Here is a 23,975-nt window from a genome sequence, read left to right as displayed (position 1 = left end):
AAACAAACTGACATCGGTTCACTGACCTTTTGGAAGTGGTTTCCCTTTTGAATCACGGGAAAGCGAATTCATCAGGAGACACTCAGGTAGAACGGAATCAGGATCAGTTGAGTCTGTATCTTTCTGTTTGTGTCCTCACGTTGTCTCCAGAGCATCGCTGTGTCCCTTAATACCGAGCGACCGCCGTCTGGATCAGTCTGCGGCTTCTCCTCACCTGTGGACAGGTAACGCACACAAACACACACTCAGTTACTTCTATATTTATGAGGACCTTAATCAACACCATTTTAATCTAAAAACTATTGTAAATTAGCAAAATCCTCCATTTCCATAAATGTCCCCACTTCCTAAAAAAAAAATCTCACTTTTTGCACTCAGTTTTGGAAATCTTCGCTTTCTAAAAATGTCCCGACTTTCCTCAAATGTCCTCACGTTTCAAAAAGGCCTCACTCTCAAGGTTGCTCCTTACAAAGACCACACGCTCGCGTATCCATTAAATCATATTAATCTGTTTTGTTCTTGTCTTGTGGCTGATTAAGAGGGTTTTTGCTTCACATATGGACGTTTTACCTTCTGTTGTCTCATCTTTTTTGTTTCTGTCTGTAGCAACGCCTCTGATGTTCACTCAGGTTTGAGTGACGGCAATGAGGGCCAATCAGACAAGGGCAACCAGGAAGCACCCAAAAGAGCGGCTACGAAGCAGTTCAGGAGGAGAGCGAGGGCTCGCCTGAGAATCATATCGGTGAAAACATGACTCACAGTAATCAGCAGATTCATTCATAATGTCCAACGGAGCAACAAACCGTATGCAGATACTGTCTCTGTGTGTCTGGTGTGTTCAGCTGTCAGACATGGTGGACCGGGTGGTGGAGTGTCAGCTGCAGACGCACAACAGTAAGATGGTGACGTTTAAATTCGACCTGGACGGAGACAATCCAGAGGACATTGCCTCTGTGATGGTGAGGAACAACAGCCAACCAGAGCCCGGTACCGGTTCAGGTGCTCTCTGGGGTTCTAGTTATAACTGAGGTTAGCTTCACTAATAACTAATAGGTTCTAAAAATTTAACCACACCAAACCATGATGTCACGGTGTACTGGAGTTCACCTGTGCATCTGTGCAGCCAGGTGAGAACTGAAACCTCCGGAGGCCAGCGAAGACAAAATGTACTCTTTAAATTACGAATTATTCGATAGATTTAAACATTGTTGTCAGTTATCAGGTAAAGCCAGACTAAATCCACGGACGTCAAGAAAACAAGTCCAGCGCAGTCAACAACAGTTCAGTCAGTACAGTCAGAAGAACTCGTGTTTCCGGGTCTGACGATGAAAACGGACAAGTTCAGTTAAATTAAAGGAATAAAACTTTTGAGTTTACCATAAGTCAGAGATGAAAAATGAGTTCATTCCACTCAATTCCCGGATGATTTTGAGACTACATTCCCTGCTGTTTTTAACCCTTCATTGAGGTTACCTTATCTGATATAAAAGAGTTCTGGTTCCTACAAACCAAACTAAATAAAGCTCTGTAAATGAAACCCTGTCATGTTAACCTTGTCCCAATGACCACAATGTACAATGTAATACTGTTGTCATTTTATTTAATATGAAGAGTTTTATGGAACATGGTGGGATGGTCACTTTTTGTTTGTGTATGTCAGTACTGACTTTTTAAAACACTTTGTTGGGTCCAGTTACCAGCTCCAAGTATCCTAATCTAAATTTCTGCGCTCTGTGTGTGTTTTCAGCTCCACAGAGACTTCATCCTGCCATCAGAGCGGGAAGGCTTCATCCTCCGCATGTATGACACCATTAAGAGGGCGGAGTCAATGATGCATCAGCAGCCAGCAGACACAGACAGGTTGTCTAACCCGACAGCGTCCACACTGCCTGAGTCCACGGTATATGTGTGTGCCGTGATATTTTTGATTTATGATTTAGTCTATAAAACTTCAGAAACCAGTGAAAAAAATGTCCATCTCAGTCTCTCAGAGTCCAAGGTGACGTCTTCAAATGTTCCAGACCAACAGTCCAAAACCCAAAGATTCAGTTAACTGTCATAGAAAACAGAGAAACAGAAAATCTGACACACTGTAGAAACCGTAACAAGAAAAATGACTGGTTATGATTGACTGATATTTTTTTCTTCTGTTTAAAGATAACTGCCCGGAACAATCAATCAATTAAATTACTAATTACAGCTCAGCAGTAATGTAAACTGAGGTTTCTGTTTTGACTACTCTTCTTAATCTTATTTAACTTTTTGCAGCCAAACGTGTCCACCCAGGCCCTCTCCAGGACTCTGTCCTCATCTTCACTACCTGGTAAAGAAGGAAGGAGAAAGAGGGGAGCGAGGAATATAAGGGAAGAGAAGAAGGGAGGGACATAGAGATAGTTTAGAGAAAGATTAAGAAGGTGTAAAGAGTGTCTACATGTACAGTACCAGTCAAAAGTCTGGACACAACTTCTCATCCGACGGTTTTTCTGTTTCTATTATTTTCTTCATATGTTTCTATTTTCCAGTGATTGTGGAGGCCAGGTCACCTAATGTAGCACGCCATCATTCTCCTTCCTGGTCAAATAGCCACCACATAGCCTGAAGGTGTGTTCTGGGTCATTGGCCTGTTGGAACACAAATGATGGTCCGGCAAGGCCAAACCCGATGGGATGGTGTGTCGCTGCAGAACGTTGTGGTAGCCATGCTGGTTAAGTGTGCCTTGAGTTCTGAATAAATCGCCAACAGCGTCACCAGCAAAGCACCCCGATACCATCGCACCTTTTCCTCCAGGCGTCACGGTTGGAACACGTGCAGATACCATCTGTTCACCTTCTCTGTGTCAGACAAAGACACAAGATAGAACCAAAAACCTCAACTTTGGACTCATCAGACCAAAGTACAGATTTCCACTGGTCTAATGTCCATTTCTCGTGTTTCTTGGCCCAAGCAATTCTCTTCTTATTGGTCTCCCTAAGAAGGGGTTTCAACCACGAAGGCTCGATTCACGCAGTCTCCTCCGAACAGTTGATGTTGAGAGGTGTTTGCTACTTGAACCCTGGGAAGCCTGATGATGGCTCTGATCTGAGGGATTTCTGAGGCTGGTAACACTTATCCTCTGCAGCAGAGGTAACTCTTGGTTTTCCTTTCCTGGGGCGGTTCTCATGAAAGCCAGTGTCGTCATAGTGTTTGATGGTATTTGCAACGGCTCTTGAAGAAACTTCCAAAGTTCTTCAAATGTTCCGGACTGACCATCAATGACGGACCGTCATTTCTCGTTACTTAGCTGAGCGGTTCTTTCTCTTAATATGGATTACTATGGATAGGGCTATTTGCTGTATACCGACGCTACCTTGGCACAACAAAACTGATGGTTTCAAATCATTATGAAGGCAAGAAATTCCATCAATTAACTGTCGAAGAGGCAAACCTTGTAATTGAAAACGCCGGTTACAATATTGCTAATAGTGTTATAAAGACAAACAGTGTCTACTTTGGGGAATCTAAATTATGAAACATATTTTGGTTTGATGAAAACTTTTTTGTTTACTACATAATTCCATATGCATTTAGTTTTGATGTCTTCAGCATTGTTCTACAATGTATAAAATAGTAAAAAATAAAAGAAAACCCTTGAATGAGTAGGTCTGTCCAAAACTTTGACTGGTACTGTACATGGTCCTTGATCTGATATAAAAAACACACAGATTAATTTATTCATTTATTCAGTGTATTAAGATACACTGAGATTCAGTATGATTCAGATCAGATTCCATAGACAGATTTAATTTGATATTTCAATTATTTTGGCAGATTTTACACATAATTTGGTTGGTATCTGTGGTTATGTATGGATGTAGCCAAATCTCTGACTCATATCAGCTTTCAAATATATTTCAGTTAATAGCTACATACTTATGATAAATAGATAGTTTGACTGATTCATCAATTGGTGTGTTTTCCCATCAGACATTGATGCTGATCCCTCCCCCTTAAAGAGCACTGACTTCTACATCGACCCTGGGGCCACGCCCTCCATCAGGCCGCTGAGGTCACAGTCTTTTCACACCTCGTCAGGTACATGAACACACCTGTTGAGTTAAAGCCTCTCTTAGTTTAATTACTTTGGTATTTTTATTGCAACTGATAGACATTGTCCCTTTTATTGTTTTAGACTAATTTCAGAAATTATGCACTCTCAGTTCCTTAATTTGCTGAAAGAAATTAAAGGAACAGTCCAACATTTAGATAAATCCTGCTGCTCTCTGTCTTCAATAGGTTATGGGGTCCCTCAGGGAAACGCCCTGGGTCCTCTGTTCTTTTCTTTTAAACCTTATTTAGATTTAAGGGAATATTGAAACGTTTATTGAAATTTAAAAGTCTAACCTCAGTGAAGAATGGAATCATCAGCATGTATAGAAATCTTTGTTTCTGATCCACGTGTAATGAGGATTTTAATGGTTAATTTTTTACATGTTTGTAAAATTGAACAAATAAATATGGAAACAGAGGACAACCCTGTCTAACACCCTTTAACATCTTGAGATAGATACTCATGATTTATAATTTATACCCCCCCATCCCCTTCCAGCTTCCTCCCCTCAGCCCCGCCTTTACCCCTTCCAATATCCCCACCCAGACTCTGCCTTTTCCACCTCCCACCTCCCCCCTCCTCAGTATCAACTACCATCTCCCCTCTATTCCCCCTACACCGTCTCATTCCCCACCCAGAATCCTGCCCCCGTCCTCCCCCAAGTCCACAGTAACCCCTCCCTCCTCACCCCCTCATCCACCTCTTCCCCGGCTGCTCCCCCTCAACCTCCCCCTCCCCAATGGCCTTCCCCGGACCAGCCTTTCTTCACTCTGACCAACATGCTCTCTCTGGCCATGAGCGTGGCCCAGTCCTTCATGCCCCCGCCTGGGACCCAAAACCAGGGCTTTCTCCCCAACACCCAGCCCCTGTCTCACCCATTCCCCTCCCATCAGGCCCCTCTCTCTCCCCCAATGTCTCCATCCCTGGGCCCTAAGGTCCACCCCCCACCACACGCCTCTGTCTCTACTCCCTTCTCCCCCCAACCTCCCTACAACCCCCCGTTCCCTCAGACAGGCTCTGCCCATGACAGCCAGCAGGTGGCGTTGCCCGCCCGAACTCAAGACGTTCCTCAGGTAGGAAAGGAGGATCAGGGACAGGTGAGCCTCTGTTGAAACATGACATGGGCTCACCTTTGTGCGGACGGTGTGTTCAGGAGCGTCTCAAAAATATTAACTGTGATTACCTGCACTTCAGTACCCAGACAGTGGCCAGCTTTCTAGAAACCCTATTAGTGTTATCAAGGTAGGGGATTAGCCAAACCTGGATTCTGTAGTCAGGTTCGGGGATTAAACAAACCATGTTTCTGAAGTAAGGGTAGGGGATTAAGGAACCAAGGTTGCTTTAACTGGGGTAGAGGATTAAAGAAATCCAGTTTTTGTAGTCATATGGTAAGGGGTTTAGTTGGACATGGTTTCGGTAATTGGGGCAGGGGATCAGAGATACCAGTATTCTGCTCTCAGGGTAGGGGTTTAGATAAATCACGGTTTTTGCAATCAGGGTAGGGAATTAGACAAACCCCTTTTCCCTAATCGGGCTGGGTTTCAGAGCTATAAAGTTTCTGTGGTCCAGGTAGGGGATTAGACTAATCAAGTTTCTGTAGTCAGGGTAGAGGATTAAAGAAAGCCATGTAGGAAGTGACAAGGATCTCAGAATGAGAAGCTGGAACATTTATTCACTTATTATTAAACTCATTCATTCATTCATTCCTATTTTTCAGTCATTTTTGTTAATTCGCTCGTTCGTTCATTAATTTTAATTCATTAATTAGTTCACTTGTTCATTCATTCAGCCATTGCAGCATCACAGTCCAGTTCAGCTGAAGGTCGCCTCAGCTCCGCCCCCTCATGGTGAGTCTGCTGACGTCATTAAGTGACATCAAAACCAGACTGAATGGACTCACTGATCATTTATCTGGTTTACAGGTCCAGAAACCGTCTCTGCTCCCACTCTGACCAGTGCTCCCAGTCCCAGTTTTCTTCCATTCACTCCTCGCAACAGAGTAAGACACATACAGAGAAAATGTGTTTTTATATGAAATTATATTTGTTACCTTTTTGACAGTTTTTTGTTTTTCCCTTTTCCTTATTCATTAAGTTTATTACTTGTTATCGACACCAAACTAGGTATATTTTTTTGGGGGGGAAAAAAAGGTGCTTTTAATGTCTATTGTGTTTATTTATTTATTTATTTATATATTTTTGTAAGAAAATGTAAAGTATCTATGAGTATCTTGAAAACTGCTCTATAAATAAATTGAATTACCACTATTATTCTTAATAATGAATAAATAAGGAGCACCATGAGACGTCAGCTTCCATCTATAACTCCAGTGATGATATTCTTTCTCCTGTTCAGGTGTCTCCCCCCGTCTCTCCATCACCCAGACTGTCTCCTATTCACGAGGGTAACACACAACTGTCTGTTGAGAGTTCATCTTCTTCAGTTTTGTTCAAAACTTGACTGTACAATATTTTTCCAACCACCAAAAACAGAGTTTTTCAAAACAATCACAGTGGGTAAACTTGAAAATTTCAGTATCTCACTTTAGTGCTGAACAGCCGATATTTGTTGTTACTCAACTAATATATATATTGATACTGACACACTCACCGAGCACTTTATTAGAAACACCTGTACACCTGCCTATTCCTGCAGTTATCCAATCAGCCAATCGTGTGGCAGCAGTGCGATACATAAAATCCTGCAGATCCAGGTCAGGAGCTTCAGTTAGTGTCCACATCAAACATCAGAATGGAGGAAAAAAGATGTGATCTCAGTGACTTTGACCCTGGCATGATTGTTGGTGCCAGACAAGCTGGTTTGAGTGTTTCTGAAACTGCTGATCTCCTGGGATTCTCCACAGCAGTCCACAACAGTCTCTAGAGTTTTTACTCAGGATGAAGCAAAAAACAGAAAACATCCAGTGAGCAGCAGTTCATGTTGATGAGAGAATGGCCAGACTGGTTGGAGCTGACAGACAGGCTGCAGTAACTCAGATAACCACTCTTTACTACTGTGGTGAGCAGGAAAGCAGCCTGCTCACCACTGAGGAACTATAGCAGCTGAAGACCACGTCGGCTTCCAGTCCTGTCAGCCAAGAACAGAAATTTGAGGCTGCAGTGGACACTGGCTCACCAAAAGTGGACAGTTCAGGACTGGAAAAATGTAGCCTGGTCTGATGAATCTGGATTTCTGCTGAAGCAGCAGGTGGTCGGGTCAGAATTTGGCACCAACATAATGAATCCCGTGGACCCAACCTGCCTCGTGTCAACAGTCCAGGCTGATGGTGGTGGTGTTATGGTGTGGGGAATGTTTTCTTGGCAAACTTTGGGCCCCTTAATACCAATCAATCATGGTTTGAACGCCACAACATACCTGAGTATTGTTGCTGACCATGTGCTTCCCTTTATGGCCACAGTTGAACATCTTCTAATCCAGTAGAACACCTTTGGGATGTGGTAGACCAGGAGACTGGCAGCGGGAATGTGACGCTGACAAATCTCCAGAAATGATGTGATGCAATCATGTCAGCATGTACCAGAATCTCAAAACCATGTTTCCAACATCTGGTGGAATCCAGTTCACAAAGAACTGAGACTGTTTGAGAAGAAAGGGAGGAACTACTCAGTATTAGTGTGGGGTTCCTAATAAAGTGCTCAGTGACTGTAGATGATCTGATATGACTGTGGTCGTAACTGAAACCAATGGATGCCAAGAAGGAACAACATGGTGGAGGATTTGGAAGATGATGGGAACTGTTTCTCTTTGACACATTTAAACTGCATGAAAACTTCTAAGACCTTAGAGACATTTAACCTTTTAATTGTATTGTTAGAGACCCAATTTAACTACCGCGATGTCAGTCGATGTCTGGTTTAGAGGGATCAATTCCATTTCAAATTCGATTTTGATTTTTCTTTCATGATCTTTCCTTTAGCGCCACCCTGAGGACAAAGGTTACATGTTTAGCCCCACAGCTATTCATACTCTGACTTTCTTCTTAACTTTTTGCAGTGAAGAAACCTTCAGTCCTTAAGGTTGGTCGTTTCCAGGTCACGCCCTCTAAAGACATCCTTGCTGTCCTTCATCAGGACCCCCGCCCACTCAATCAGGCCACACCCACCACCCACTCCCCACCCCCCTCCAGGCCGAGCCAATCAGAGAGCTCGGAGAGCAGCACAGAGGAACAGAGTGAATCAGAGAGTACCATCGGCACAGTGAGGGTGTTCCCACCTGGTGGCTGCTATGACAACCCTGGAGGACAGGAGGACAGGAGGGGGAGGGGCGAGGAGGAGGAGGAGGAGGAGGAGGAGGAGGGGAAGAGGAGGGGGGGTCAGAGGCTGAGCGTCAGTTTGTGGGACGGGTCAGCCGGCAGCCCCGGGATGAGTGGCAGCAGCTTCAGCCAATCACGGAGCCGCCCTGCACCCTACTTCAGCTCTGACGAATCGGAGAGCGAGAATGAGGAGCTGTTGGAGGAAGTACAGGAGCTCCGTGAAAGGTGATTGGCAGATTGATGATGGATGAGATGATACTGATGATCTTTCCCTCAGTGAGTCAGCTGGTCTGAGTTGTGTCATCAAAACAAACATAACAACATATCAACTGTACTGACCAGAAAGAGTATGTCATTCAGGAAAGCCTGAGCCGCCAATAGATTCTGTCTAATAAGACTACTCAGTGAGTCGAGATTTTTATTCAGCCAAAATATACTTTAAAAAAATAAAGAGGCTAAATAACATGTCCATGTTAAAACAGAATACCTTTAGTAGTAATATTAACGACTCATTACGGCAAAGTACACCAACTCATTTAGAAATGAATAAAGCACACAGAAGAAGACACAGCCCTTTCGACCATGTGGAATTCATAAGCAATAACATACATATTTCCTCAGTTCAGGCTGCTCAGAGGTTTAACTGCTACAGCCTCACTCGGTGGCTGATGTTAGCTAAGGTTTCGAAAACTTTAGATGTTGCTGTATAACTGACATTGAGGTCCGACTTTATGACTCTTCACTGCTACAGTTTATCTGTGACTAACTAACCCAAACATTTAATGCAAAAAAAAAAAGTAAGCACACAATTCGACGTGTGAGTGAGTCCATTCTGTGAAGAAGGATCGATCAACAGAAAGTTAATCTGTAACTATATTGTTTGATGCATTTTCATCAAAAAGCCGCAACCTTCTCTGGTTCCAGCTTCTCAAATGTGAGGATTTCCAGTGTGCCTCCGTTTTCTATCACTGGAATCTGACCTTTGGTCGGACAAAACAAGACATTTGGAGACGCCCCTTTGAGTTATGGGACATTGTGATGATTATCTTTCACTGTTCTCTGACATTTGATTGACGAAACATTCCCTCAGTTTACTGAGGAAACAATCAGCACATTGATCAATACTAAAACGTAACTGTTAGCTAATAGCTGCAGCCCTATTTATCTAAAATAAAACGGAAAACTTCCTTCCATCCATTTTCTGCTGCTTATCCAGACTCAGTTTGGGGTGACAGCAGCCTTGGTGAGGTAGTCCAGACATCCCTTTTCCAAGCAACATTTTCCAGCTTTTCCTGGAGGGTCCTGAGGCATTCCCAGACCAGATCAGTAGTCTCCCCGGCGTGTTCTCAACTGGTTCCTTTTTACGAGAACAGAACGCAAATCTTGCAAATCTTACAACTGGGGTTTTTACTGGGGTTTGAAACACATAGCTGTTTGCCAGGCAGGGGAAGTCTAACAAAAGGCACCACTGAGTTGCAGTGTGGGAAATGTAGGATCCAGTGTTTTCGGACTTTGACCCATCCAAGGGATTAAAAATCTGGATATCTCCACCCCTGCTGTGGACCTTTGCACAGGCATAAAACTGAGACCGTACCCAACCAAACCAGACTGTGAAAATTGAGACCTGAGCCTAAGCAGAGGCCCGAAGACCAGAGTTTTATTTCCTCCATTAGCGACACCCATAGATGCAAGAATTTTGTAATGAGTGAATTTTGAAAATAAGAAGATTTACACAAAACATAACGAATCAGATAGCCGAACTTTTCAGAGACAACTTGTTGTCTCTCCTCTGCGACTTTGCCAACTTAACGGACGTTTGAAACTAAATCGACGGAGTACTCCTATGAGATTTGAAGTCTCCAAACTGAACGACAAAGACTGAGGAAAGATTCACCGCTTTTCCTCGTCAAAACAAAAGCCAGGATTAAGCTGCTGCTTCCAGCTCTTCAACATCTGTTGTTCTATGTCAAATCGCTCAGATGTTATGTTAATGTATGCACAATAGAGTTCAGATCAGCAAATGCGTGTCTAATTTTTTCCTTTTTTTTAATGAGGATTTCCAATAAATCAGTCTGTTACCGCCAGAGTTCGTTCACTTTACCCTCCGTACGCTGAGAATTCCTTGAATGCTACATGAATCTTCTCCTTCCTTCTCCCAGACACCTGGCGGAAGCGCAGAGCCTGCAGGCCAATCAGAAGCAAGAGATCAAGGAGCTGTACCTGAGGATGGGGAAAGTACCGCCCCCTGGTATCGTCTCTCCAGCTGCCATGTTGAACCATCGCCAACGCCGCCTCTCCAAAACCGGAAACTACCCTCCTGCTCGCAAAAACAGCCTGCAGCGTCTGGACGTGCTTCATCCTACAGGTGGGAGGACACATTGCAGCCTGTGCAGCACTCCTGCTGGAAAAAACTGAATCATATTGTTACGATAATAAGATGAAATAATAATATAAAAAGCTCCCTGTTGTTGTGTTTGCGGTCAGGCATCATGAGGAAGCGCTCGGTCAGCGGCAGCAGCAGTGGATCTCAGGAGAGAGCAGGGAAAGGAGTGACCTTCGCCCCCGAACACAGCTGCATTGTGAGTTCACACTGTCGTCTTTACAGCTCCAGACTCTCATCTAAAAACTGCTGTTTTATGGAGGCTCAATTAACCCAGATCTGAAACTGAAGTGGCTGGAAGTTTTTGTCTTTGATGGAATCGCAAGGAGGAAAATATTAATATCTTAATACTCGTTCTAGTTTTCTTTAACTATCTTAAAGGTTTTTGTTTTCCTTTGCCATGGCACATTTCCATTTAAGCTTTTGAATTTAAGCTTTATTTCCACTTTAAAAGCTTTTATATTTTAACTTTTCTATTTTCCATTTTAGGAGCTTAAATCTGTCATGTCAATATCCTATTTCCTTTTGCAGTTTTATTTTACCTATCAACATTTTTAAAGTTCTTCAAAGTGGAGTGTAAATCAGTAGCTGGCTGCCAAAAAAAAAACTTGGTTTTCCTCGAGAAATGTGAGGTTTCCCCTTTTATAAGAAATACCAACATTTCTGACGACTTTTTCATAAACCTGCTGTTGATTTACTACAAAAAATGTATGAATTCTGTGTAAATTAGGATGAAATATCAATTCCAATAATCAGCCATCCTTTTAACACTGAAGGTGCATTTATTAGCTGGAGCCTTCGATCACATGATCTTTATCAGCAGAGGTAGACTCCTGTCGTCATTTTGTCTTCTGTTGCTTCCGACTGCAGATCAGCTGAACAGACAAACCTGTCAACGAGAAATGACATTTATAGGAGAGGTTCTGAAGGAAGCGTGAGGCAGACTGGATCACGTTGTCTATGAACGTGATGAGGAAATATTCTTTATTTACGTATCTGACAAGTCGTGCACATGTCGACACCGAACGTATCAGTAAAATGTTCACAGACGTTTGCTTTCCACCTGTAGCGGCTCCAGCATCATTAAACTGGTGTACGGTTCTGGTTAGACTCTCACAGCACCTGGGTCAGGTTTCGGGAAAGATCCCGGTCTGGTTTGATACAGAAAAAGTTCACGGCCACTTCAGACACTGAACCAAAACCACCATCATTCCCCAACCTGAACCGAAGACGGGACTCTGGACGTGGACCTGGTCTCTGGTCTGACAGTCCTGAACTTTGCATGTCCTCCAGAGATTATGTTTGTCACCACAGCGTCGTTGGGAAAATTATTTGGTGAAATATGAGAACCATGTATCTGAGACAGGGTTGGAATAAATTATGAATCAATGGTACGAATACTGTTTCCTGTCCGGCCGGTCTGACTTGTGGGGTTTCCCACAGGTCAAGACAGACGTCGACGCTCCAACAGCAAGAAAATCTGAAATCCACCAATCCAGCGGCTTCTCGCGTTAATTTTATTTCTAAATAAAAACTGCGTTCATGTGTCCACGCCTGGGAAAATGAAGAGCACTGATTGGCTGGTTGTGGCGTTGAGTAGACCGCCACTGGATGCAGCGCTGCCAGAGACCAGTCTGCTGTGGTTTTAACTAACCTCTGACCTTTCTCCTCCAGTGAGAGCGAGGAGCTGCTGACTGACTGAAGACACGAAGACGATCTCTGATGATGGAAAAGATGAGGAGGAGGAAGAAAAGACGAGAGGAAGAGGAGTGAACACAAGCCACTTTATTATCAAAGCTGCAGAAACATGACAATCTTTGCTTTATCCAAAATTGTGACGTGATTTAACTTCTAGGATTTTAGATTTATTCTGTTTAATCTGTGTTTTACCGTGTGTTTTATATTTATAACTGAGAATCGAGCATTTTAATGACATTGCAGCACTTTAGAAAGAAAACACGGAGCCTGAATGAGCCTCACGAAAGGACAGTTTCTTGTTTTTGACTTTCTCTTCGTGTTCCTCGTGAGTTTCTGCAGGTTTAACAGGTCAGATTGAGCTCGGGAATCATCCTTTTAAAGACACAGGAGGAGACAAAAATGAACCTCAAGTCGAACTCAGAAACCTGAATCTGAAAATCTGAAGAAATGAATGAGTTATTTAAAAGCACTCAACAACTTAGGGGCCTTAAAACTTTTATTTTCTCAGCATCTGACTGTGATCAGAGGGTTTCTGCATGAACACACAGTTTATCTGCCACAGTTCAAACCAGGTGTCAGATTTTTGTGTTTGTGTTCGAAGCCGCTCAGCTTCAGAGTTCTCGAGTGTTAAACTCAGGGTGTTTCTGCTAACTGGAACTTGGACTGCTGCTCATTGAGTCACAATCATTTTGATGCATGATAGAAATTATTCAGATGTGGTTTAAGCATGAATCTGTTGCATGCGGGTTCAGAGTCTTCTGCATCTCCACGGTCTGTCTTTCTGTCTCACGCATCTGCTTAGAATCTGGATCCACTGGACGCGGCTTTAAATCACATTTTGCCTCATTTGAAGACGATTTCAGGAATAATGATTGTAATATTTAAGGTGGCGACTGGAGGAACAGAAACCTTCAGCAGGGCCAGCGATGATGAAATCAGGTGACATCCAGCTTGAGACATGAAGAGATGAAGGTGTGGGTTTGGACTCTGGAGGAAGATGAATGTTTGAATGTTTGTGGTGAAAACTTACCGGATTTATTTCATTTGAGTTTTGAAAGTTTGAATTGTTCACAAACATTAAAAATGCAATAATGTCTCCTGGATTTGAAGTTTTTTCCGTTTTTACCCTCGAATGGCCGAATTATGAAAACGCCATGACGATGCTTTTTTGTGCTTCAGTGTTCATTTTAGCTTCCGATGTGGTAGGAGTCCTGCCATTTTGGAGTCTGAGGAAGGACCTGCCGCCTGGATTTGAAACGTCCGTGTCATGTGAACACAACACCGCCACGTCGGTGCTAGAAACGTTGCCTGCTGATGTTTCCCTGGCTCCGTGTACGGGTGGTCATGTGATCGCCGAACAGCTGGCGGCTGCACACTGGGCTCCAACCCTCCAGGCCTCTGGGACAGTAAGCCGACCTGTCCCAGAGGCCTGGAGGGTTCCGAGAGGAGCAGCGGACCAGAAATAAACCATTCCGCTCTGTATAAACCAGCAGGAGAATCGTTAGTAGTAGGTTGGTAGTTCGAACCTTTATGTATAGACAGGTGGACGGTTGGTCTTTATAATGTGGATCTGTCGAACCAGCGGAAACGTCGACCTGGTCCAACTGGCAGGTTTGTCTCTCTGAAAACCTGAAAATGTCATGTAGAAGTTACGTTTGTTGAGTTTCACCTCTTCTCTTCCTGCACGTCCACTTCCAACAGAACGGCCCTTTTCATTCGGCGGAGATCTGGAGCTCTAACCCAACTTTCAGTCATAATCCTTTGCTCTTCACAGAAACATACTGTGTGTGTGTGTGTGTTCCACGGGATCCTGCAGCTCATATCTGAGTCAAACACTGTTCAAATGAAAAAGATTCCAGAACGACGATTTGAAATGTCTTAGAAAGGACTTCCCTTTTTTAACTGCGCTGTTTACAACGTCGTGTTGTCATTCATCATAAAAAACACATCGTGACTATAAATCGAAAGTGCAGCAGCAGTTTTTCTCTGTTTTCAGTTGTAGCAATAGGATGTGGTTACAGCATGGAAACACCTCGGCCGACTTCCTGAAACTAGAGCCGCCGAGTGGAACAGCAGATGCCACAGACATCAGCGAAACAGGTGCGGCCAAACTACATTCAGTCTCCACGATCACTGTTTCCTGTCCGGCTACATCTGTACCATCTGTCCGCACAGCGGGGAACCCGCCGATAGAGACGAACATCCTTTTACAGGTCACTTGAGGCTATCTTGTCTCCTCCTCGTGGGATTTCTCTGCCTCCGCTCCTGCTCAGCATCGACCCGCTCGGGGACCGAGGAGGAGCAGCCTCTGATAAACGAATGGACAGAAGCTCAAAGTATCAGGTCCCAGTCAGACACAAGAGCGTGAGAGGCGACAGGACGAATCCGCTCCTCTGTTCAAGGTTTGATTTACGGGTGCGTTCGGTGTTTCCCGAACCTGGAACCGACCTCACGACGAAGTTCACCGGCTTCACCCCCTCTCACGAGCAGACCTGCAGGTGCTCGACTTGACGCTGCACTTCTCTGAATAAACCTTTATACGCAACCGAGACGGTGTCAGCGGAGTCTCCTTCGTCCTCTTCCCATCATCATCACCAGCTAATAAACTACAGCTTTCGCATGAATTCACTTTCCAGCTCGTCCTGTTCACGTGTGAAGGTAAAACAACCGGGGTGTGTCTACAAACATGTTTCCATCTTTACTGCCTGTGGACCAGTAGTACTTTTTTAATTAGCTGGGTTTTTTTTAAAGTATGCATTAAGTTAGTCACATCATGTACAAATAATAGCTTACTCATCAGATTGATCTTTCCTTCCATATTGTTTTTTGTATTGGCCCAGATATAAGACGTTGGAAGTGAAGTGTGTTGTGTTACATTTGAGGACTATGTACCACATGTGGACAGCCTCAGATAGTGTTTTTGAATGGAGAGAACGCCTTAACGTTGCTGGGCTGGCGAGTGTTTTCGGTGTGTTTATAGTGAGTCCGTCAGAGTCAGTCAGACTCAGCCGGCGCTGACGGCACTCGGCTGGTCCAGTTTAACCCGCAGGACTTTCCGAAGGCTGCTGTAACGTGTTTTGCTGGCACAGAGGAAAGAAATTCATAAATTGCTGACGAATGAAAACAAATTCAGAGCATCTCTCTAAATCTTTGTTGCAGAAATAAACGGACTCATCCGTAAAACAGCATCAAAAAAGAATCGCCACTGTCACCGATGACGCGGCGCTCAGCAGACAAAAAGACTCTCAAAACTGGGATATTTGTCATCATTTCCACCCAATCTATATCAATGATGGTAGGTATCTCTCTTTATAACACTAGTACACAATCTGCACCCTCCAAAATCATCAACCCTCACCTCTCAAACTGAAAACTGAACCTTCATGAAAGGAGGATTGATGACAGACTGTTGTAACTGACTGCATAGTTTCGGCCAGGTGGAATAACCATGTTGAAATTCGGACATGTCAAACCAGAGATCCTGTTTCTGACACCTTAAAACTGCTCTTTAAAAGGTTACGCTTGAGTCCACTGCCCAACCTCACCTGTATATCCCATGACCCGAGCTTTTCCCGCCTGTCTACACCCACAGGTACTGTTGTGATGGGGTTAAATCCTTAATCGTCCTTGGAGCCGGAGATTTGTCCTGATTTGAGGGAGAAACGATGGCGACAGCGATAGATCTGCTGGAAACTTTGGAGGATTTGGGAGATAAAGAGCTAAAACATTTCAAGTGGTACCTGCAGCAGGCCGACTTCCTGAAAGACTTCCCGTCCATCCCGAAATGCCAGCTGGAGGATGCGGACAGGCCGGACACAGTGGATCTGATGATGCAGACCTACAGCCATCAGTGTGTGGAGGTGGCCAGGAAGGTTTTAAAGAGGATGAGGAGGAATGACCTGGTGGAGAGTTTGTCAAACACTGGCTCAGGACCTGAAGGTCAGTCGTAGAAAAAAAGATCAGTCCATTCTGCAGTCACACCAGTCTGAGAAAATAACGACAAGATTTATGTTTATATACTCATTATATCTACAGCTCAGTCAGCTGGAGCAGCTCACTTGAGTAATATGGGCCATCAAATCCACGCCGTACCGAACAACTGCTCACAAATATATTACACAGAAACTTTATATCATTGCATTTCACATGAAAAATTTGGTCGTAATTAACATATTACGCGAGTTAGACAACTGTCAGCAAACGTATCGTCTCTTAAACTTTTGGACTGAAAAGGCTCTGGAGCAAAGTAGGACCGACCAGATTAGAACAGCGAACAGCGTGGCCGCTGTCAAAGCTAGCTCCGAAAAAGCATCGGCATAAAAGACCGCCATGAACCGACTTAATTGGTCATTGGTCAGAAAAAAAATAGGGAACAGTTCCCTGGGAGAACGGGGTTTGAGAGAACAGCCCAAACAACGATACAAGTTCAAGCGTATTTATCTTTGACTCATAATGATGGAAAAAAAATCCAACGACCATGTACAATCTCTTTTAAAGAAATTTAATTCACAAGACAAAGGGATTGGTTCACTATTAATTGAGAAAACAATCGGCAGATTAATCGAGAACGAAATAATCGCTGGTTGTACCCTTAGAGAGAATATTCATGAATAACACAGCATAGCCGATAAATAGGAAAACATAGATAATGTGGCATAGCAATAGGAAAGATTAGGAGTTACAAATGCTCCTTAACTAAGTAAAAATAATAACTGAATGTCACAAGATGGTAAACAATAAATACACGATCAGCACAAAGTATAATGTGACCTACTGACATGTTCCTTTCTTTTTCAGTGGAGGTTGATGATGTCGGAGAGACTTCAGAGAACAAAGCAGCTTCATCAGTCCAACCAAAGACTTCTCTTCTCTCTGACCTCCCGACTGTCAGCAGGCAGGCGGATGGTACAGTTGTCCTCTGCTTTGTATGGACGATTCCTGTGAAAGTTTCCGACATGAAAAAATATGCCACGTAACGCCCCCTCATTACAATCCCGTTTTTCCGGGGACTTGTGCGAGTCTCCCGGGGGTAGTAGCTTGCAATGTTGTCCTTCAAATCAGGACTCTGCAAGAATAAGAGTGATTTAAGAAGATTTGTGTCTTTCAACTAACAAAACAAAACAAAAGGTACAAACAAAATTATACATACAGCTGGATGTTTTCTACAAAAGCACACAGTCCACTTACCTGCTGCAGAAAGCGCATAAATATTTATCAACTACAGCTGATCTGCCATCAGTTTCCACTGGTCACAGCATCGATCGGCATCAGCTCAAAAACACGAAAGCTGCTAACGTTACCTAAATGTTTTCTACATCTCTCTTGTTTTGATGGAAAAAGTAACAGCTGCACACTGGCTCCAAGACCCAGGATGTATTCAAATGGACAACGTTTTGATCCCAGTCAGACCGTCATCTGGTCAAAATGGTTAAAAATGGTTACACGCTTCCAACAGTTACTTTTCCCATTGATTCTGCCTGCACCTACGTGATGTTTATATAATTACACTTCTTCTACATTTCTGTTTTGTAGAAGACAGAGTGAGAAGAGATACAAGGTTCAATATGAGAGCTGTTAAATCAAGAAATCTGGGTATTTTTTCAGCTGAACCAAAAAGGATATCAAAACACAGCTCTAGTTCTACCTGAGGTCAGGATTTGACACAGTAGATGATAAGGTTGTAAAAGACAGGCTGCAGGTATGACGCAAACTTCACGGGCACACTTGTACTGCAATACCGTTTCCTAGTTCACAATTTTCATGGATGTTACTGTGTTCTCCACAGATGTGATGGTGCCAGTAGTACGGCCCCCGCAACCCAACACATCGCAACAGCTCGCAGTGCAGTCTGACCTCCAGAACATGTTCAAGTGTGCACAACAACGGGGGATAGAGAAACAGCAGGAAGAATTTTTGTGTGCTATCAACCAGGAACTGTTCGTCACAGATGGTTGGGACACACACACCAAAACGCAGCATGGGGTCAGGAAGCTTGAGATGGAAACAGGAAAACCAGCAGAATCACAGAGACCGATTAACCCCGGCGACCTCTTCAAGCACCCGTCCGTAAGAACAGTACTGACCAATGGGAGCGCAGGAATTGGCAAATCATTCCTTGTACAGAAGTTTTTGTTGGACTGGGCTGAAAAAAGAACCGCTCAAGATATGCATCTCATATTCCCCTTCACTGTCCGGCAGCTGAATTTATGGAGCGGAGAGAGGTTTCGATTGGCAGAGCTCATTCGCACATGTATCCCAGAAACTAACTGCATTAAGGAGGAGACTCTTAATGACATCTTTACGGCTTTACAGAACACAAGAAACTACAGCTTTGACGGCAGTGAATTCAAACTTCTGTTTGTGTTTGACGGACTGGATGAGAGCCGCTCTCAACTACACTTCATGGGCACAACAAACAAATCTCTTGATGTGACAAAATCAACGAGAGTAGAAGTGCTACTGGAAAACCTCATCAGGGGGAAACTGCTTCCCTCTGCTCGCCTCTGGATAACCACACGGCCTGCAGCAGCCAATCAGATCCCCCCCGAGTGTGTCGACGTGGTGACGGAGGTCAGAGGGTTCACTGACCCGCAGAAGGAGGAGTACTTCAGGAAGAGATTCAGAGAGGAGGAGCAGGCCAGCAGGATCATCTCCCACATCCAGACATCCCGAAGCCTCCACATCATGTGCCACATCCCAGTCTTCTGCTGGATCACCGCTACAGTTCTGGAGGATGTGTTGAAAACCGGAGAGGGAGGAGAGCTGCCCAAGACCCTGACTGAGATGTACATCCACTTCCTGCTGGTTCTGTTCAACAAAGCAAAGGAGAAGTATAACCAAGAAAAGTGCATACAATCCATTCAGTCATTGGCAAAACTAGCCTTTCAGCAGCTACTGAAAAGCAACACAGTCTTTGACGAGGACGACCTGAGACAGAGTGGCATTAATGCCAGAGCAGCGTCAAAGCTGTCAGGATTGTTCACAGCGATCTTCAAACAGGTGTGTGGGCAGAGGAAGGATGAAGACCAGAAAAAGATGTTCTGCTTTGCTCACTTGAGCATTCATGAGTTTCTGGCTGCTGTTCATGTGAACGTATCAGTCTTCAGATACAACAAAAATGTGATGCCTGCGCCGAGACTGACACTCCGAAGCCTGCTGATGTGTTTCAGCAAAACCTCTGCAACAAATGTCCACAAAAATGCTTTGAACAAGGCCTTAAAGAGTCCGAATGGACACCTGAACTTGTTCCTCCGCTTCCTCCTGGGTCTTTCACTGCAGAATCATCTACAGGGCCCCCTAACACTGACAGGAGGATGTTCACAGACCAACCAGAAAACAATCGAGTACATCAAAAAGAAGATCCGGAAGAGTCCCTCTCCAGAGAGAAGCATCCTTCTGTTCCACTGTCTGAATGAACTGAGAGATGGTTCTCTAGTGGAGCAGATCCAACAGTCCCTGAGATCAGGAAGTCTCTCCGCAGGTAAACTGTCTCCTGCTCAATGGTCAGCTCTGGGCTTCATCTTACTGTCATCAGAAAAAGATCTGGACGTGTTTGACCTGCAGAAATACTCTGCTTCAGAGGAGGCTCTTCTGAGGCTGCTGCCGGTGGTCAGAGTCTCCAAAAAAGCTCTGTAAGTGGACAGCTAAGTGGATAAATGTATAACATGAAATGTGATGTTTCATTACAGTGTCGCAGTTCTTACTGGAATCCCTGAAGCTGGATTTAACGCTCCCACAATATATAGACCTATGGCGTAGATTCTGATTTATAGTTCAGAAGCACAATCTAAACAGTTGCGTGTCGTTTTAATGGAATCCCCCACAGTGACTGGTTTTACCTAATGTTATTTACGTTGTCATGTGAGCAGCAGGAAGGGCTGCCATGTTTAGCTGCTGATTATAAGACTACTCTGGGCAGTCGCTGTTTTTATGCTGTTTAATTCACGGAGCTGGTGAGCAGACGGTGCTGTAAGCAGAAGGTTTCAGTGTGTTTCATGTTGTATTCACTCTGATACATCTCTATAAGCACCAGAAACTTGTAAGAGAAAATATCAGCCCATCACAGTTCTCATCGCCACATGGTGTCTCTGTAGGCACCACAGCCCCAACATGTAGACACATTTTTGAGGAGGACCACGTACAACGTAGGCTATGGCATAGACTACGGTGCAGCTTCAGAACTCACGCATGGAGCTGCTGTAGGTACGGCATAACCGCTTAACGCAGAAGTATAAATCCAACTCTCCTCTTTTTCAGGTTCACTAGCTGCAAACTAGCATGGAGAAGCTGTGAAGCTCTGTCCTCAGTTCTCAGCTCCCAGTCCTCTGGTCTGAAAGAGCTGGACCTGAGTAACAATGATCTGCAGGATTCAGGAGTGAAGCTGCTGTCTGCTGGACTAAAGAGTCCACACTGTACACTGGAAACTCTCAGGTCAATTTCATACCTTATTTTATGAGCATGGTTTTCCACAAAGTTTTTACTAAAAAAGGAAAACAAACCTCTCAAATGGGTAATGTTGTCAAAACAGAAGCAGCTGTACAAAACTTTGATTACTTAAGCATCACGGTATGTGTATGTGATGTCCCTACGTACACCATGAGCCCCCAAAGTATGGGGCTTTATCCTTAATACTTTTTAGGAAGATAGTTTTTGTCACTTAATGTTACTGTTACGTTACTAAATGTGTCTGTACTGCGAGGTAAGGTTAACTGAAATCTTAGCCTGTTGGGAATTGTGTGAAGTGACATAATATACAGAATGTACTTCCACAGGCAGACTACTCTTGAGGTAACTGTTGGTGTTGGTAACAGTGTAAACCAAAACTCTTTCAATATGATCATGCAGGCTGTCAGGCTGCATGGTCACAGAGGAAGGCTGCGTTTCTCTGGCCTCAGCTCTGAGATCTAACCCGTCCCATCTGAGAGAGCTGGACCTGAGCTACAATCATCCAGGGGACAGCGGAGTGAAGCTGCTGTCTGCTGGACTGGTGGCTCCGCTCTGGAGACTGGACACTCTCAGGTATGGAGACACAACAGCAGCTTACACAGCTTATCCTGGTTCATCTTTAATTGCGTTTAGCTCGTGACAAATTGCTGACGTTATCAAACAGTTGTTTTCCTATTATTATTTCCTGAATATCCTGTTATTTCGCAGCACAGTTGGGATTGCATTTTTAAAACCAAAGTGAACACCTTAAAACAGGTTGGGACTTTCAAGATTTAAGAGGTGCTATATGTAAACGTGTTTTTTTGCGGGGAGCGGGTGGTGGTGATGGTCCCTTGCCAAGCTCTTCAGCCATCGCTGCATTTCAACACAAGAGGCAATAATACGCCTACTGACCAGAGCAACAACTTCCCGGCAGACTATTGCTACAGTGACTCACTACCTGAAAGTGATAGACGGGCCGCCAGTGCCAGCCGGTTAGCATGCTAACTCCAGTAGAAGAAAAGAAGCGATAGAAAGAGAAGCAAAACAAGAGTTAACATCGGCGCTGCCTTCCGCCACCGGAGACGGCTCTTGGCGAGTAAAGGAGTGAAGTTTGATGCTGAACTCGCAACGTTTCTTCTAGACTGGAAAGTAAACAGCTAATGCTAACGCTGGCTATGTAGCGACAGCGAAAAACTACATATAGCGCCTTTAAAGTATTTCAGTAGTGCTTACCAATGCTGTATAGATTAAGCCCAGTTTTAACTTTGGATTGGTCCCCCCAGCTAATTCTAGAATCTGGCCAAATTTCTGCCCGATCGAAGGTCATTTTATGTGCATTCATGTTGACACTGAAGCTGTGGTAATAGTTAACAGTCTTGACGATCAAAGAAACGTTATATGTGCACAATATGATTATGTAAAGGTAATTTCTTGGTTGAAGAGTGACCAACACAAACTCTCCTTTACTATGCACCATAAATTATGCCCTTCATAACTATCACTGCACCACCAGCATCTGACTGTGTGTCTCCTCCAGGTTGGACTACGGTGGAAAGCAGAGGCTAAAACCCGGTCTGAGGAAGTGTAAGTTTTTTTTATTCAATTTGACTCACGAGGGCGAAACAGCACATTTTTCATCTAGTTAGATGGAACTTTTAATACATCAAAATTAAAAATGAGATGTGAGTCGAGAGGATGGTTAGTTTCTTTGCATGGATTATATATATGCCGTCTCATCCGCGCTTCGCTTCACATTAAGACAGAAAACACCTTTAGGACATTTGGGATAAGACTGTGGGATGGCTTCACCCTTCCTAAGGACAATCATTCAGTCAAACCTTTAGGCTCAGGCCAAGAAAATCATTGAAGTTTCCCTCATTTGTGATGATGTTGAGATACAGAGAAATACACGGTTGAAAAATTCAAAGGAGGACAATACACAGTGAAAACAACTGCACACTGAGGCTAGGAGGTTAAGATTAAACCCTCGGGACTTGAGGCATAAGATAGTTCGGTGGGATCCTGTGGTCCAGTCCGGCATAGATGTTATGTAGAGTGGTGAATGTCCAGTAGGGGGCTTTATGGATGAAGAGATACAGGTGTTTATCGGTTGGTCCTCTCTGCGCCAGAGTGGACCAACCGACTCTGATATTCAGAATGCACTGGTGAATGAATCTGAGGGCAGAGTGATCAACTGACTCCAGGGGTCTGAGAATGTAAGCAGCAACCCGTCTGCTGATTATATCACCGTGATCTGGGACTGAAAGACTGCCTCAACTATACTTCAACCACACTTCAAAGGGAAGCTGGATCCGTCTCTGAGCCGCAGTTTGGTGATGAGAGTTTCAATACGATCCTTAAATGGAAATGATTAGTCAGGCCAAGAAACATCCTTTACAACAGCAGAGATGGTACTGCGCAAAGGCCTGAAACCAGACTGGTCAGGGCTCAGAATAGTTGGTTATTCACTGCCGATTCCAGGATTCGTGCCGGACCTAATATAAACATTGAACCAGTCTCATTCATTGTGTCTTCTCGTCTCCCTCAGATGCCTGCGAATTGGAGCTGGACGCAAATACAGTAAACAGCAACCTCAAGTTTACTGACAGGAAGGTGGCATATGTCTCGGGGTGTCAGTCCTATCCGGATCATCCAGACAGATTTGACGAGTGGCCTCAGCTGCTTTGTAGAAATGAACTGACTGGTCGCTGTTACTGGGAGGTCGAGTGGAAAGGACAAGTCACCGTCGCAGTGAGTTATAGAGGAATCAGTAGAAAAGGAAATGGTTTTCACTGCAGGTTTGGAGAGAACAATCAGTCCTGGAGTCTGTGGTGCTTTCTCAACAATTACTTTGTCTGTCACAACAACACTGGAAAAAAATTGCACTCCCCCCCCTCCGTCTCTAACAGAATAGCAGTGTATGTGGACTGTCCTGCCGGCACGCTGTCCTTCTACGGTCTCGCCACTGACTCCCTGATCCACCTCCACACCTTCAACGCCAACTTCACCGAACCTCTTTATCCTGGGTTTGGGTGTGGCATCGCGGGGTTTGATACTGTCTTTGACTTCAAGTCCTCGGTGTCTCTGTGTAGGCTGTAGAGGGAGTGTCT

At 44.2% G+C, this 23,975-nt stretch overlaps 2 protein-coding genes across 6 annotated transcripts in view; both read left to right on the top strand.

Annotated features, from left to right (window-relative positions):
* LOC120784246 (serine/threonine-protein kinase WNK4-like) overlaps positions 1-13,798 on the top strand; it is a 27,187-nt gene extending 13,389 nt beyond the window's left edge. The window contains exons 11-25 of the mRNA XM_040117865.1: positions 151-224; positions 607-742; positions 843-959; positions 1,748-1,900; positions 2,269-2,323; positions 3,964-4,071; positions 4,586-5,160; positions 5,877-5,934; positions 6,010-6,086; positions 6,443-6,491; positions 8,102-8,371; positions 8,402-8,585; positions 10,520-10,725; positions 10,845-10,939; positions 12,415-13,798. Coding sequence (XP_039973799.1) covers positions 151-224; positions 607-742; positions 843-959; positions 1,748-1,900; positions 2,269-2,323; positions 3,964-4,071; positions 4,586-5,160; positions 5,877-5,934; positions 6,010-6,086; positions 6,443-6,491; positions 8,102-8,371; positions 8,402-8,585; positions 10,520-10,725; positions 10,845-10,939; positions 12,415-12,417 — 2,160 coding nt within the window. The 3' untranslated portion in view covers positions 12,418-13,798. The remainder of the gene's footprint in view (positions 1-150; positions 225-606; positions 743-842; positions 960-1,747; positions 1,901-2,268; positions 2,324-3,963; positions 4,072-4,585; positions 5,161-5,876; positions 5,935-6,009; positions 6,087-6,442; positions 6,492-8,101; positions 8,372-8,401; positions 8,586-10,519; positions 10,726-10,844; positions 10,940-12,414) is intronic.
* Positions 13,793-23,975, top strand: LOC120788312 (NACHT, LRR and PYD domains-containing protein 3-like). Of its 5 annotated transcripts, none has more exons than XM_040124008.1 (10): positions 13,793-14,049; positions 14,435-15,096; positions 15,598-15,733; positions 16,031-16,377; positions 17,236-17,343; positions 18,224-20,069; positions 20,695-20,868; positions 21,283-21,456; positions 22,403-22,449; positions 23,414-23,975. In XM_040124008.1, exons 4-10 carry the CDS (start codon positions 16,104-16,106, stop codon positions 23,962-23,964), a joined length of 3,174 nt encoding a protein of 1,057 aa, XP_039979942.1. In that variant the 5' UTR covers positions 13,793-14,049; positions 14,435-15,096; positions 15,598-15,733; positions 16,031-16,103; the 3' UTR covers positions 23,965-23,975. The 5 variants fall into 5 exon arrangements, with proteins under 5 accessions (XP_039979942.1, XP_039979943.1, XP_039979941.1 ...); XM_040124009.1 differs by having other exon boundaries at positions 13,793-15,096; positions 23,414-23,616; positions 23,775-23,945; XM_040124007.1 differs by having other exon boundaries at positions 13,793-15,096.

This window comes from Xiphias gladius, chromosome 3 (genome assembly GCF_016859285.1).
Source record: "Xiphias gladius isolate SHS-SW01 ecotype Sanya breed wild chromosome 3, ASM1685928v1, whole genome shotgun sequence".
Classification (NCBI taxonomy): Eukaryota; Metazoa; Chordata; class Actinopteri; order Istiophoriformes; family Xiphiidae; genus Xiphias; species Xiphias gladius.
This window is presented reverse-complemented; position numbering and strand designations above follow the sequence as displayed.